Genomic DNA, 14,455 nt, shown 5'->3' with positions numbered 1-14,455 from the left:
TATCCTGTGCAGGGACAAAGGGGGAGACTGTCCCAGCTCACACGGACAAGGGGGGAAGGGTACATCGACATGTTGCCTGTATGAAACAGGGTTGATGTGTGGAAACAGACAACCATTCACACCTGCAGGCAATTTAGAGTTTATATGTCACCTGACCTGCATGGGTCAGGTCATAGGAGTGTGGAGGAAAACCCACGAAGTCACTTGAAGAAAATTCCACAGCGAAGGGCCCCAGCTGCCTGTTGGATTCAGCCTGATGATTTTTAACCACTGAGCCACCGTGCAGCCTGTCATTCCATCCCTCCTTGCCTAAAGTTATGTGCTAGATCATTCATTTGTAAACAGGACAATAAGCCTAAACATGCATGGAAGCTTTATACCTTTCCAGGAAGATGGAGTGCTGATTTATATGACTTTCCTTATCAGTTACTAAGACGTCAGCTCCATTTAATATTTTGGAAAAAAACTTTTAAAGAGAGGCAGGCCAAAACATGGTGAACATCATCATCATTAGACAGACTAAAAATAGTGCTGAAATAATACAAAGCCCTCAGTTACACAAAAACATGTAGAATTTATGTGGCTGATAGAAGTACAAGGTATAATGGCAGAAGGAAAAATAATATGCTGAATATTAAAGCTACAGTATGCAAGCCCTAGAAATCAAGCTAGCGCTAGCATGAGACTCAAAAGTGCTCCTCCCACCCCTCCTTCTCCCTGCTCCATTACGCTCCACTCAGCCCAGCCCTCCACCTACATCCTTGTCGTGTTCACTGTGAGTCAGCTGTAGCGACGTCTTCCAGCAGCTAATACTAGCTTGAAGCCTCAGTGCCAGAGGAGGAGTAGTAGACCAGAAGCATTCACGTACTGATTGACCGCCAGAGCTGTCAAGGGAATATCTCGGCACATCTGCCAGGCTTTTTAATGAGTCTGGTCACAGAAGCTTTTGACAGCACCTTTTCACATGTAAGATATGTTTTTGGGCATATTTCAACAAAAAAAATATTGATGAAAGAAAACAGTTACATACTGTAGCTTTAATAAAACCTTCTGACATAAGTGAAAACAGGTCGTAGCGTTTTTAATATCTCCTGCCCAGTAGTTTTATATTCATAACAAAACATGAATTTTGATGGACGAGTCAGACTAGAATTATATCTCTTCTAGATGCGCTGTCAAAATGTGTGCATATAAACCAGCTTACATTCAGGATTCCAGCCTGTAATAACTGAATGGTAATAGTTGAAAGCAAACGTGTTTTAGACAGGGTCCAGTTTCATGATTTTCTGTTTTTGCTTGGATGTTCTCGATAAAACAATTTCCTCTAAAAATGTGTAATTTATGGGAATTACAGTGGCAGGTTGCACAACAGCTAACTCTGTTAGCTGATACTAACCGTGGTAAAACACCTCTTTGCATTAGTGGCTGTTGAGGATTAAACTGAAACATTTTAGTGGCAGGAACAAACTCAGGAAAGCAGACCCAATAAATGCCAATGACATGTTTTAGCGAAATTCAAATAGACGTAGGGTTTTCACATATTAGGGAATTGAAATTTAATCAAAAATGAAGTAATCCATGGGGCTTAATGCTTCTTAATTGAGTTTGTATATGGGTCTGGACCTGGTTTAGAAACAATTCAAGTCATTCACTCAAGACATTTAGTGAAAATATGCTTATCCAAAGATGAATTTTAATTCTAAGTCTTTTGGAGTACAAGGAGAGGTCTAGGATGTTTTTAGCCACTTTAAAACAGATTGAATCAGACATAAACTGCTACCATAGCTCCTCAAACATGGGGGGAAAAATTAAGTCCAGCAATTTCCAAATATTTATCATGTACTGTTCATTATTATGATATGATATATTGTCTGTATTTAAACACAAAAAACACAAAACATGTTTTAAGGGAACATTGCAGCCATTTCTTGATCAACACCTGTGACTCCACACAGCATCTCAAAAGTCCTGTCTTCATTGTGGAGATTAGAGCCCTGTACTAACTACTGTCAAAAAACCCAATCCTTGAGTCAGCTGGTTGACCAGCTAGCTCACAGTATGTAATATTTCATTCAGACATCTTAAGAATTGTTGGAAGATGTATTTTTTCACATTTAATAGAGCTAGGCCAGCAGTTTCCCCCGCCTTCTGGTCTCTATGCTAAACTAGGGTAAGGATAGTCCAGACCTATCACTGTATTGGATGCATAAAGCTAAAAGAGAGATTGATCTTCTCATGTGATTGTGGCCTTGATGGAAAGCAAGTGCAGTTGAAAAAATCTGATGGATTATCAAACACTCGCCAAAGTCTAATCAGAAGAATCAAAAGATGGGCTCACACTCCAGATGTTTATGTATATACTTATGTATTTGTATCAGGCACAAATTCAAGGATCTTTTGTCACAATCGCACTGTCAGCTTTCCAAAACCATGGTTCATTTGCACTGTCTTTCAAAATGTTCAACATTGTGCTATAAAACATTCAACAAAGCCTTTTCACTATGAGCCATACCTTGCTCTTAATTTCATATTGCCTCAATTTTCTGAATTTTATTTTAAAATTTTTTTTATTTGTTCTCTGTTTTAACACAACTTTTGCTAATGAAGCTCATGGATCTTGTGAAAGACATTGCTGATTACAGATAGCCTCCTGATATTGTATGTTGCAAAGGGCTGGGAGTGATTAGGCAGCGTTTGTGGGAGAAGAGAAGAGATGACCAACAGGTTTTATGCATCTGAGAATCACTTCAAATTGTGGTTTGAATATGAGATTATATATGTTATCTAAATAAAGGGACCTCTAGTCTGTGTACTTTCTTTGACCCTAGAAAATAAACCAAGAGCTTGGAAGTGCCTAATCATATAACTGATTTTTGTCCCATGTGAGGACTCAGATTTAGCTCATGCCAATTTATCTATTTTATGAGGGCTGCAGTCTGTGTGCACTTGTGTGTGTGGGTGAATTGTTTTCCTGAATTTCAATGGCAACGCATTTACCAGTTGGACACATTGACTTCAATATAAACCAGTGAAAATAATTTCACCACATTCCCCCTGGAATATGAGGAGATGTGTTTCCCGCCACTGTAGACTTAATGTTTTTTAGTTTAGCTTTTTTATAATGCATCAAATCTCTGGATAAATAGAATGTATAAATGTATATAATGTGTAAATAGAATTTATGAAAACAAATCTGTACAAATTGACCATTAATTTAATTATGAACATAAAACACAAGATAAGTGCTTATTCGCCTGGTTTACTGTGACACAATCATTTAAATAGAGTTAATGTAATTTAAGGTCTGACAAGTCATTTTAAGTATATGCACTCATGTTTGGAAGGTCAAACAGCTGCTTTGGTCAATCTCACTGTAGACTCAATAATTATAAGAAAGCAGAACTAAAACAATTCTGACACATGTTCACTTAAATCTGCCTAAATTTGTCTCTGTGAAGAGAAGATATACTTTACCAAGGCATGCAAAGCTGAGAGAGCTCTATCCACACAGACTCAAAACTCTTTAAGACTGTAACTGCTGCCAAAGTTGCCTCTACTACTAAACACTGACTTGAAGGAAGTGAATATTTATGCTTTTAAATATTTTGTATTTTGAATTTGTAATTGATGTCGATACATGTGAAGAGATATTTTTTCAATTTGAATTTTAAGTATTTTTCTGTTACTGTCCATCCTTTTTTACATCTGTGATTCACAATGTTAAAAAACATGAATGAAAAAAATTCATGGGCGCAAATACTTTGTACATGTGTATTTATGAATATACCTATTTATTCACTATGTGCATACATAGTCATGCATCTATATCATCTCTAGGTGAAAGTAATAAATAGATGGGAAGATTACATAGGTCACACAGGAGGTAATGTGGATTTTCTGACATGCATTCAATTTAACACAGGGTACAAATATGTTAGTCTTACAAATTAAAACACAAACAGGAATAAACAAAATGTCTTACACAATACAGGATTTAGTCCTGAGAGCCAAATAAATCAACATGGAGAATATAAACCATAGTCATTAATTTCTAAGTTCTACAGTACACTTCAATGTCCATGTTTTGGACTGAGAAGAGCTGGTCTCAAAGAGGGCCTAAGGAGGTCATGTGCAGAAAGGTCTCAATAACTCATGTAACAACAGGTGTATCTGTCACATGTTCAGTGTCACTAAAAACTAATAGTTTGTGAATTGTCATGATCACAGGTTGTCCTTTGTCATTTTCAATTGGGTGCCAGAGAGAGGAGAGGAGAGATATGAGCAGCAGATGATAGCAACCAATTTTAATGAATGTGATAGACCATACATTTTTATATCAATTTTTCCATATTTAATTATCTCAAACAAGGTCATTTCAAAAGTAAATAAAACACAAGTCAAACAGTAATCCGAGAAGAATGCCCATAAGGAATACAGAATGATAAAACAAGGAAAATATTAAAAACACTAAAAAAGAGTTGAAACTGGTTGACTATTGTGAGTTGGTGTCATTATATATGGAATATTAAATTACATTTAAATTACATTAATTAAACCTCTTTTTGATCCTCTGTCATAATCTCTTACATCTAATTTTAAGTGTGAATTATTAAATGGGAGAAGATGTTTGTACACAACATTTTATAGATAATAGTATAACTTAATACATAATCTTAGTTCTTTAGCTACACATTAGAAATACATTAATGTCTTGGCAAACTTTAAAGTCACTTATTCAATTCCCTTGACTTTTAGTTCATCTCGAACTCGGCTGAGATAATCAGGATCTGGGTATCCATAGCTGCAAACACAATGATAGAAATTAGGTGGTTAATTATGGTCAGTTTCATAGTTGATGAAAATCCATTCACTTACAATATTAGTGTGCTTTAGCCCTTTAGTGTGCCTTTTGTGAAATCCTGAGACTTCTGTACTGATGATTACATTTAGGTCACATGAATAAGTTTCTCGTCATAAATACATAGATGTAATAGAAATGAAGGCATGAGGAAATAATGGAAATATGGCAGCAGAATATGAAATGTCAAAAAAAAAACTGTCACACATTTGGCTAGGGGCATTATGGTTTGATTACATGAAAGGCACAAATTTTGGCCACTGGTACTCTTAGTGGTATGTAATGGACACCGATCAAATGTAATGTTGCCAAATAAAGAATCCTTACTGAGTTGGTCCTCCATGTGTTGAGGTTTTGTGGTGAATATCATTCCATGTGACCATATTATTCCTGCCACTGGTGGTGGACCGACCAACAGTGAAGATAAGTCTCTGATCAAAGGCACGTCTCAACAGTTTCAGGATCCTCCTGCCCTCTGAGGAGTCTGGGAGATAGGCTGTACGAGATACACCTTCATATGGCAGACCAGGGTTAGGATGCTCCTGCTGCAGACAGACAGTAGAGATTTTTCTGCTTAATGATGTCCTGCCAAGCTGTAGGTTATAATGGACTGGTGATGATCTGGCCCTCATTAAATGCAGACTACAAGGACAGAGATAACAGCCCTTGGGCACTCCTGGTCAAAATTTATTTTATTGTGAATAGTTAATTAAGTAGAAGATGAACTGACCTGCAAAAGGTATAAAGTTACAGATGACACATTTCTTTAATAGTTCATGCAAGATTACTTTTTTATTTCCATCTTTTATAGTTTCAAAATAACAAAAAAGGAAAGGGGCCTTAAACATAAGTTTGGGCACCTGTCAGTACTTCTTGTGCCGTCTTGCATGCACTGCTCTTTTGAGGTCTATCCCCAAATTTTTGATGATGTGTAGGTTGGTTTACTGTGATGGCCATGGCAAAACCTTGCACCTCTTTAGGTAATTCATTGTGGATTTTCATTTTCTCCAGCTTTTTTTTACAGACGGGGTGTTTGCTCCCAGAATTTGCTGGTCTTTAATTGAATCCATTCTTCCCCCCCAACAGGGACGTGTTCCCCATGACACTGGCTGCAACACAAGCCCAAAGCATGATCGAACCACGCCTGTGCTTAAGCGTTTGAGAGGCCTTCTTTTCATGAAACTCTGCACCCTTTTTCTCAAAACATACCTTTGCTTATTGAGGCTAAATGGTTTTATTTTAACTTCATCAGTCTACGGGCCTTGTTTCCATAATAAATCAGGCTTTTTTAGATGTTCCTTTGCAAACTTCTGAATTTTGTGTTGAGGGTGCAGGAAAGATTTTCTCCTGATGACTTGTCCATGAAGGTCATATTTGTGCAGGTGTCACTGCACAGTAGAACAGTGCACCACCACTCCGGAGTCTGCTAAATCTTCCTCAAGGTGTTTTGCAGTCAAACAGGGGTTTTGATTTGCCTTTCTACCAATCCTACAAGCAGTTCTCTCTGAAGGTTTTCTTAGTCTTCCAGACCTCAACTTGACCTCCACCCTTCCTGTTAACTGCAATTTCTTAATTACATTATGAAATGAGGAAATGGCTACCTGAAAACACTTTGCTATCTTCTTATAGTCTTCTCCTGCTTTGTGGGCATCTGCTATTTTAATTTTCGGAGTGCTAGGCAGCTGCTTAGAGGAGCCCATGGCTGCTGATTGTTAGGACAAGGTTTGGGGAGTCAGAATATTTATAAAGCTTTGAAATTTGCATCACCTTGCCTTTCCTAACGATAATTGTGAACAAGCCATAGCCCTAACAAGCTAATTAAGGTCTGAGACCTTGGTAACATCTGAGAGATCAAATCTTTTGGGGTGCCCAAATTTTTGTATTGTGGTCCTTTCCTTTTTTTCACTCTAAAATTGTACAAATCCACAATTGCGTGGATGTGTGAAGCAGGAGTTGCTCAGTGACCACAAGGCACCTATGCTAGAGGGCTCTATTGAGATAGAGGTATTTTCCCCTCCAGAATCCCTTGAAGCGGACATTAGGGTGGTGGAGGACTATGGTGGTCTCGAGCCATATCAATTTGAGCTGTTGGCTCCAGTCCCAGTAATGCCTGAAGCTGGAGCTCTCAGGGCCGAGCATGTAGTTATAATAGCACTCTCTGAAAAATGCCGTTAGCAAACAGACATAGCAGTGGGAAAGAATACAGTCCGGTGATGCTTCTACGGCCCTCAAAAGCAAAAGTCTGAACCACTGAGCCAACACTGAAAAACACCAAGTAGAGGGTTAGCAAAAAATCTCCTAAACTCCTCTGAATGTTGAGTCTCGATGAGTATATATTTGTAAATGGGCGCGGTTTCACAGACTCCCAATCAAGAACGGGTGCTGGGGGAGTCAGGCTGTCCACCTCTGATTAGAGGATGTTAACATTCTTTATATATATATTTCATAACAATAAAGAAGTTCCAAACGGGTACTCTATGACAGCATTGGCCTTGCAAGGTTCAGGATGATTTAAAACCGTAGATGGCATGATGAGCCATTTTCAAACCATGAAATGCTGATTTTTATAACTTTGGTAAGAAATGTCAACATCAACAATTGATGTGTTTCATTACAGTACAGTCATATCATTTAGTTTACAGCTCAAAAAACGCGTTTAAGTGTTCAGTACTCTAACTTGATGCCTTTTGGAGATCAGTTCATCTTCTACTCACTTAACTATTTAGTACCAGAAATTTTTACCATGGGTGCCCAAAACTTTTTCATGCAACTATTGATATATATGCTTCCTTAAGGCAATATTATTAGGAAACACTCCATAAACACGCCATAAACATCTACTGTTATGCAGATGATACCCAATTGTATTTGTCAATGAAGGCAGATGAAACCAATTAGTTAGCTAAACTTCAAACATGCCTTAAGGACGTAAAGACCTGGATGACATGCAACTCTTTGCTGTTAAACTCAGACAAAACTGAAGTTATTGTACTTGGCCTCGAACACCTCAGAAACACATTATCTAATGATATATTTAATTTAGATGGCACTGCCCTGGCCTCCAGCAAAAAAAAAGATGCGGAAAAACTAGTACATGCTTTTGTTTCTTCTAGGCTGGATTATTGCAACTCCTTATTATCAGGCTGTCCCAACAAGTCTTTAAATACTCTCCAGCTGATCCAGAATACTGCAGCTTGAGCACTGACAGGAACTAGGAAAAGGGATCATATTTCTCCTGTGTTAGCTTCTCTGCATTGGCTCCCTGTAAAATCCAGAATAGAGTTTAAAATCATCCGCCTCACCTACAAAGCCCTTAATGGTCAGGCACCATCATATCTTAAAGAGCTCACAGTACCCTATTACCCCAGTAGAACACTGCACTCCCAGGCTTACATGTAGTTCCTAGAGTCTCCCAAAGTAGAATGGGAAGCAGAGCCTTCAGGCTTAAAACCTTCCTTCCCACCATGAGCCGGGTTCTGTTTCTGCCTTTTAACAGGTTTCTACCTCTTAAAAGGGAGTTTTTCCTTGCCGCTGTCGCCAAGTGCTGGCTCATGGGGGAATGTTGGGTCTCTGTAAATATAACTATAAATAGTATGGTCTAGACCCGCTCTACATGAAAACTGCCCTGAGATAACCTTTGTTATGATTTGGCATAATATACATAAAATCGAATTGAACTGAATTGAATAACATTTAATCTATCACACTGTTGCATTCAGTGTATCATAATTATTCTTCAGTCACAGTACAGTCGTTAAAGGACCAAATACAGAATTTCTGAGAAAACTGAAGTAGCGCTATTCTGCAGGTGAGGCCTGCTTTACCTGCTAAACTACTTTGTGTGATTTGTTTTTGTGGATGGAGTAATAACTGATTATTGTTTAATTAGAAGAATAAGCCAGACAGAAGCTATTTATTTCTGCCTGCCAATGCTGAACCAGTGTCCTGGGATTTTCACACACAACGGTCTCTAGAGTTTACTCAGAATGGTGCCAAAACCAAAAAACATCCAGTGAGCGGCAGTTCTTTTTGGAGCTGACAGAAGCTGGAACTGCTCAGATAACTACTCTTTACAACGGTGGTGAGCAGAAAAGCATCTCAGAATGCACAATACGTCCAACCTTGAGGTGGATGGGCTACAACATTAGAACACCACATCAGGTTCCACTCCCCTCAGCCAAGAACAGAAATCCGAGGCTGCAGTGGGCACAGGCTCACCAAAACTGGACAGTTAAAGACTGGAAAAACGTAGCCTGGTCTGAGGAATCTGGATTCATGCAGAGGCTCAGATGGTAGGGTCAGAACCTGGCGTCAACAGCATGAATCCATGGACCCAACCTACCTTGTGTCAACGCTGGTATAGCTTCAGGACAAGTCTCTGACTGTCCTTGAGTGGCCCAGCCAAAGCCCTGACTTAAACCACATAGAAGATCTGTGGAGAGATCTGAAGATGGCCGTTCACAGACACTTCCCATTCATTTAATGGTCGGAATAATTTTGTAATTCAGATTTCAGTTTTTGATTTGTAATAAATTTGCAACAATTTCTAAAAACATTTTTTTACTTTTTGATTATGGATTAATGACTGTAGACTAGTGGGCAAAAACTGCAATTTTATTAATTTAAAATTAAATCTACAAAATAATAAAGTGTGCAAAAGGGAGGAGTGAAGGGTTCTGAATACTTTCTGAAGCCACTGTATGTGGTACTGATATCATTGGTACTATAGATTTTTACTTATACAGCAATATTGCGCACATTTCCATCATATCTCTGCAAATGTATTTCACAAAGCCTTGTAATCTTGCTATTATTATCTCAGATCACACACTGATCTGCTGTTTGTCCCTAATGTATGTTCATGCTGTGGTGGGTTTCTTCTGCAGGCGGAATTTAAATTGAGGAACCTGATACTGTATCTGTGGCCAAATTTAAGATTAGTGTAATTCTACGGTAAATAACTCCTTTATTGATTGTCTCTTTCTTAGTTCACTTTAGCCTTCTTAGTATTGACATTGACTTTCTTTTAGTATTGTTTTACCTGTTGCCTGTTTTTTTTAAAGTTTTGTCTAAAGCTTTTAATGTTGCCATTTTGGTCAGGTCTTCTGTGCAAAAGAGGTTTTTACAAGTGTTAAATAGTTAAATAGTAAATATAAGAATACATTTGAAACACTAGACAATAAAATGTTAGCATTTGTCATTTTAATAATTTCTTTGCTTTCAGCGATCTTTTGAAAGTGAGAAAAAGAGCTGTAGTTTTGGAATGCTGATCTTCATGCTTTACATGAAGATCACTGATATTTGATGACTAGTTCAGATGCTATTTACAATAGAATGAGCTTAATAATTAACTCAGAATATAAACAGGAGACCCCAGTATCATGTTTGAGCTTGTCAGAAAGACAGAAAAAATAGATAGTGAAACAGTGGCAAGTGGAAGAGACGGATTGTACTGTACGTCAGTGACTTTCAATGTAAACATAACAACACTCAAGTCACTCACACATTTCCAAACATACTTTCTTGCTGTTTGAAGCTGAAGTGCACACGAAAAGATACCTTTATTCAGCTTTTAGGGATTTACCCCCTCAATTAAAGTAGCTAGGTGTTAAACTACTAACATGTTGGACTCAACACAAGGTACACGTTTACTTTTTCTGGAGCTATTGAACATATCTCCAAGTCTTCATTAATGGATAGAGTAAACTCAGTTGTCATCACATGACCTAATTCAATTCAATTCAATTTTATTTATATAGCGCCAAATCATAACAGAGGTTGCCTCAGGGCACTTTTCACACAGAGCAGGTCTAGACCATATTCTTTACAGTTATATTTACAGAGACCCAACATTATCTAATTGTGGTTCTTCATATTTCCTCTTTCAAGTGATAACAAGTGGTTGTATGGGGGTGTAGTAACCCTTGTCTCTGATCAAAAATGCTCTCTGATGTTGGATGTGAATGTCCTCCTTGATCTGTATCTGACTGTCCACAGACTCCTGGTTGATGACTTTTGATCACTTTCCTAGCTTTCTCTCAGGGGGTGGGGGCCTGGTTGAATGGATTGTGGTAAGTTGTGACTCTTGGTGACTTCAAGACTCTGGCTACATATTCTGACAGTGTAACAAATGAGAAAAAATCTATTCACTGATCAGGGCTGTGAAATGCAGTTCAAAGCTCCCAGAGATAATAACAAGTGGACCTTGAAATTACTGTTTCTTGGTTTCGGTCAAAAGTGACATTTAAATTGTTCAGTGTTATCTGTAGTCTTACCTTTTGAATGCCACTTGGAATGTAATATTGGATGATTACTGTTCCAAATTTATCATATCCGGGCAAAGATGAGGAGTTTTTGGTGACATTCATTCTGCCTCCATCAGGTTGTGTCCCTGTCAAGGTGTCATATAACGCTCCACATGTTGGGCATACAGGCTTGTAGTCAAAAGCTTTTTTCAGACAGTCTCTGCAGAAAGAGTGCTTGCACCGCAGTGTCTCTTTCTCTGTTATTAGTATTGGTTCCATACAGATTGGACATGATTCATCTTCAGCCTCTTTGCTGTGTGTAGGCTGAGGACCCAAGGTTCTGCTGCTTGGAGTGTCTGCTTGACCCTTGTTCACTGGACTCTTGCTTGAACTTGGCGTATTTTGTAAAACAAACTCTTTCAATTTAGCAATGTGCACAAAAGGCCCAGTCACTGTTACTTCATATTTGTTGTGGCTGGGTTTAAAAAGGAGATGTGGAAATCTCCTCTGCAGGTGTTTGTGGTCATGTGCACTCACAGGGACAGATGTGACCTGCAGGTCGGAGGCGGTTCTCTGGTAGAATGTGATGAATCGCTGTCTAACACAGTCAGCATGAACAGGGTATATGAAGACATGGCGTGGTCTTAGAGTGACCCGTACTGTGCTACTTGAGTTATTGTGTACTGTTCTGAGGTCAGGCTGTGTTTCAATAACTAAACTGTTCCCTTGAATTTTGTTAAGTTCTTTGGCACATTTTTGCTGAATGTAGGCCATAACAACCGCAGATACATCCACAGATTTGATATGAGTTGAAGCACATTCGCCTTGCTGACAGGTTCGCCCACGAGTGGCAGGACTGAAGTGATGCTTCACTGCTGACAGTTTGATTGAAAGGTGCTCCACTTCCTCATAGGTTGCTCTAACATTGTAGCAGGAACCTTTTTTCTCGGGACTGTAACATTGAAGAATTTTCATTAATCTTCCAGGGTCTTTGTAATGAGCTTCATCTATGATGACAGTGATGTCAGTGATAAACTGAAAAAAGACACAACAGCTAAAGTTAGCTACTAGCTGCATACCTCCATCTTAAAACAGTATTCTACATTTTCTATTTAAAACTTTGGATAAACATCTTTCTATGATGGTAATGCAGTAATGTTTTGTTGAGCACTGGTACAATATAATAGGACTGAGATGATTATTCTAGAACAATCAAGATTACTCTAGATTCAAATTTTAAAAAAAGAGTCAAACTCTCAGTTTCAAAGATTTGGTACATGGAAATAATATACATAGAGCTATCCCCTAAAAGTCGATGAGATGAAGAGAAGACCCTGAGTCGACTCGCATCTCACTGCATCTCACTCCATTTTTTGTCTTGACAGCCTCCCAGTACATGCGTACTGTGCATGTACTGTGAGGCTACAGCAGTGCAGGGACAACAGTCTGGCAGGCTGGAAACTTTACTAACCAGCAGGAGAAACACTCTGCAGTGTGGTAGGATTTCACAAGAGCTATGACCAAGATGGCAACTTTCTCTGACTATGTAGAAATCTGATGTTTTCACATCCCATATGATGAATAGAGACACTGAAAGGTGAGATTTTAGGTAAAAAATGAGAGTCATGCACAGGGGTAACGTGTGGGTCGGCTAAACTGTGCAAGACTGAATTTCAATTTAAGAAAAATTGAAAGGGGAAAAAGCAAAATGAGGAGATGATCAGTAAAAAGGCCACAAATTATCAGAGTTTTGGAGGCATTTTAATTTGAATGTGGCCTGCACCCAGTAATGTCAGAATTGACCTATACCAAATAGTCCAATCAGAGCCACAAACCCAATTAATCTTCATAAAAGTAGCCCAATATTTTATTTACATTTAGGAAAGGCTTTTTTTTATCTGACATGTATATGAATGAAATGTTGTGTTTGGTTCAAATAACATACAGCTCAGTTGAAAACGTGCCTGCTTCCAGACAACAACAGTAAAAGATTATGTGGGCCCAGTCAAAGCTCCTGCTGCTGCTCTGCTCTGTTCATTTAATTTTTAGGTGCTTATATGTTTGTAATTCAAAGTGATCATGAAATTGAAACTGTAAATTTTACAGCAAGAAACAAATGAACTGTTTATTCTTCACATGATTATAGTATGCGAAGAATTACAGAGTTTACACGCAGTCATCTACAGTCAGCGCTGAGTAATCTTAAATATTGTTCGAATTGTGTTGTCATCCTCCATTTTAGTTTTCTCTCAATTTTCCATATATTCCATCTTTACCATAATAATTTTTAAATATCATATGTGACTCCATATAACATCCGGATATTTTGAAACAGTTACACCATACTGTTCATTGCTAGCTGACATATAAAACAACTCCCCCGATGTCAAGTTTGGGTGTTCGATGCGATCTGTCGCCAACTGCCATACCGCTTCACAATGCTGATTGCACAATAAAACTTTTTTTTTTTTTTTTTTTTTTTATTTCTGAAAGAAATTATGTTTGCAAGTGATGACACCTACTGATACATTCACATCTGAAAGTTAAGGCCATTCCTCCACTGCTTCAGCTGCAGTAGCTCTAATGACTCCATGAATAAAACAGACTCTTACAACAATAAGCGCTATGGCCTTTAATTTTAACACCCGATGGACAATATCGACACGTACTCCAAATGTTTCAACTAATGGTGAAACTCTGAATTGACGCGCTTTTATTTTGAAGGTTAGACGCCCAAACTGGAATTCTAAATTCACAGCTGTCTTGAAAACGTAGCGCACTTGTTTACGTCGAAAAGCGAACGTTACTTTGCTTTTGTGAGCAGATCACACAGAGAGATCAAATCGCAGCCATTCCCCACGTCTTATTCAGAAAAACAACAGCAACAGTGACTGACTATAAGATGGGTAAAAGCCAACCTACGCCGACAGTAAAATCTGCCCCTGCTTTCATACCTCACCTTCCTTTAGCCTGTTAAACTATTTTAAATGTAAATATACGAAACCTACCTCCATAATAAAGAGCTCTTCTAAAACTGTCGCGACACTGATGTTTCTCTGGACACAGCGAAGACCTGTCTGTTTTTTTGGTTTCAGTTTCAGATTCAGGGTGTCCTCAGTGTTCGTCACGTGTCTTTTAACGACCCCTGTCGGTGACCAAGGAAACTTGAAAACTGACCAAGGAACTTGAAATGCACTAGTAAAGAATTCAACTGTAGGCTATATCACAAACCCACATCTCTGTTTTTGCACAGCATATAAAACTAACTAACATTTACCCAAAATTAGGGGTCATAAATTAGGGAAAAACTATTTCCTCTGTTACATACTCTCCTGTCCTTATTCAGTCAACT

The 14,455-nt window shown here is 38.4% G+C and overlaps 1 protein-coding gene across 1 annotated transcript; it reads right to left on the bottom strand.

Moving 5' to 3' along the window:
- Positions 1–3,802: 3,802 nt before the first annotated feature.
- si:dkey-3h3.3 (uncharacterized protein LOC100144568 homolog) lies at positions 3,803–14,204 on the bottom strand. The gene is made up of 4 exons (XM_040154941.1): positions 14,112–14,204; positions 11,134–12,138; positions 5,186–5,403; positions 3,803–4,801 (listed from the first exon to the last, which is right to left on the bottom strand). Exons 1-4 carry the CDS (start codon positions 14,115–14,117, stop codon positions 4,732–4,734), a joined length of 1,299 nt encoding a protein of 432 aa, XP_040010875.1. The 5' UTR covers positions 14,118–14,204; the 3' UTR covers positions 3,803–4,731.
- Between the last annotated feature and the right edge of the window lie 251 nt (positions 14,205–14,455).

This window comes from Xiphias gladius, chromosome 19 (assembly GCF_016859285.1).
Source record: "Xiphias gladius isolate SHS-SW01 ecotype Sanya breed wild chromosome 19, ASM1685928v1, whole genome shotgun sequence".
In the NCBI taxonomy this organism is placed as follows: Eukaryota; Metazoa; Chordata; class Actinopteri; order Istiophoriformes; family Xiphiidae; genus Xiphias; species Xiphias gladius.
Note: the sequence above shows the minus strand (reverse complement) of the source record. Positions and strands in the feature narration are given on the sequence as shown.

What these genes read in the sequence shown, in the direction of transcription:
- si:dkey-3h3.3 (XM_040154941.1), bottom strand. An exon ending in TTCCAAGTGGCATTCAAAAG is followed by an intron (nt 5,404 to 11,133) that starts GTAAGACTACAG and finishes GTCTGTCTGCAG; the next exon opens with CAGGAGCATCCTAACCCTGG. An exon ending in ACACATGGAGGACCAACTCA is followed by an intron (nt 4,802 to 5,185) that starts GTAAGGATTCTT and finishes TTGTGTTTGCAG; the next exon opens with CTATGGATACCCAGATCCTG.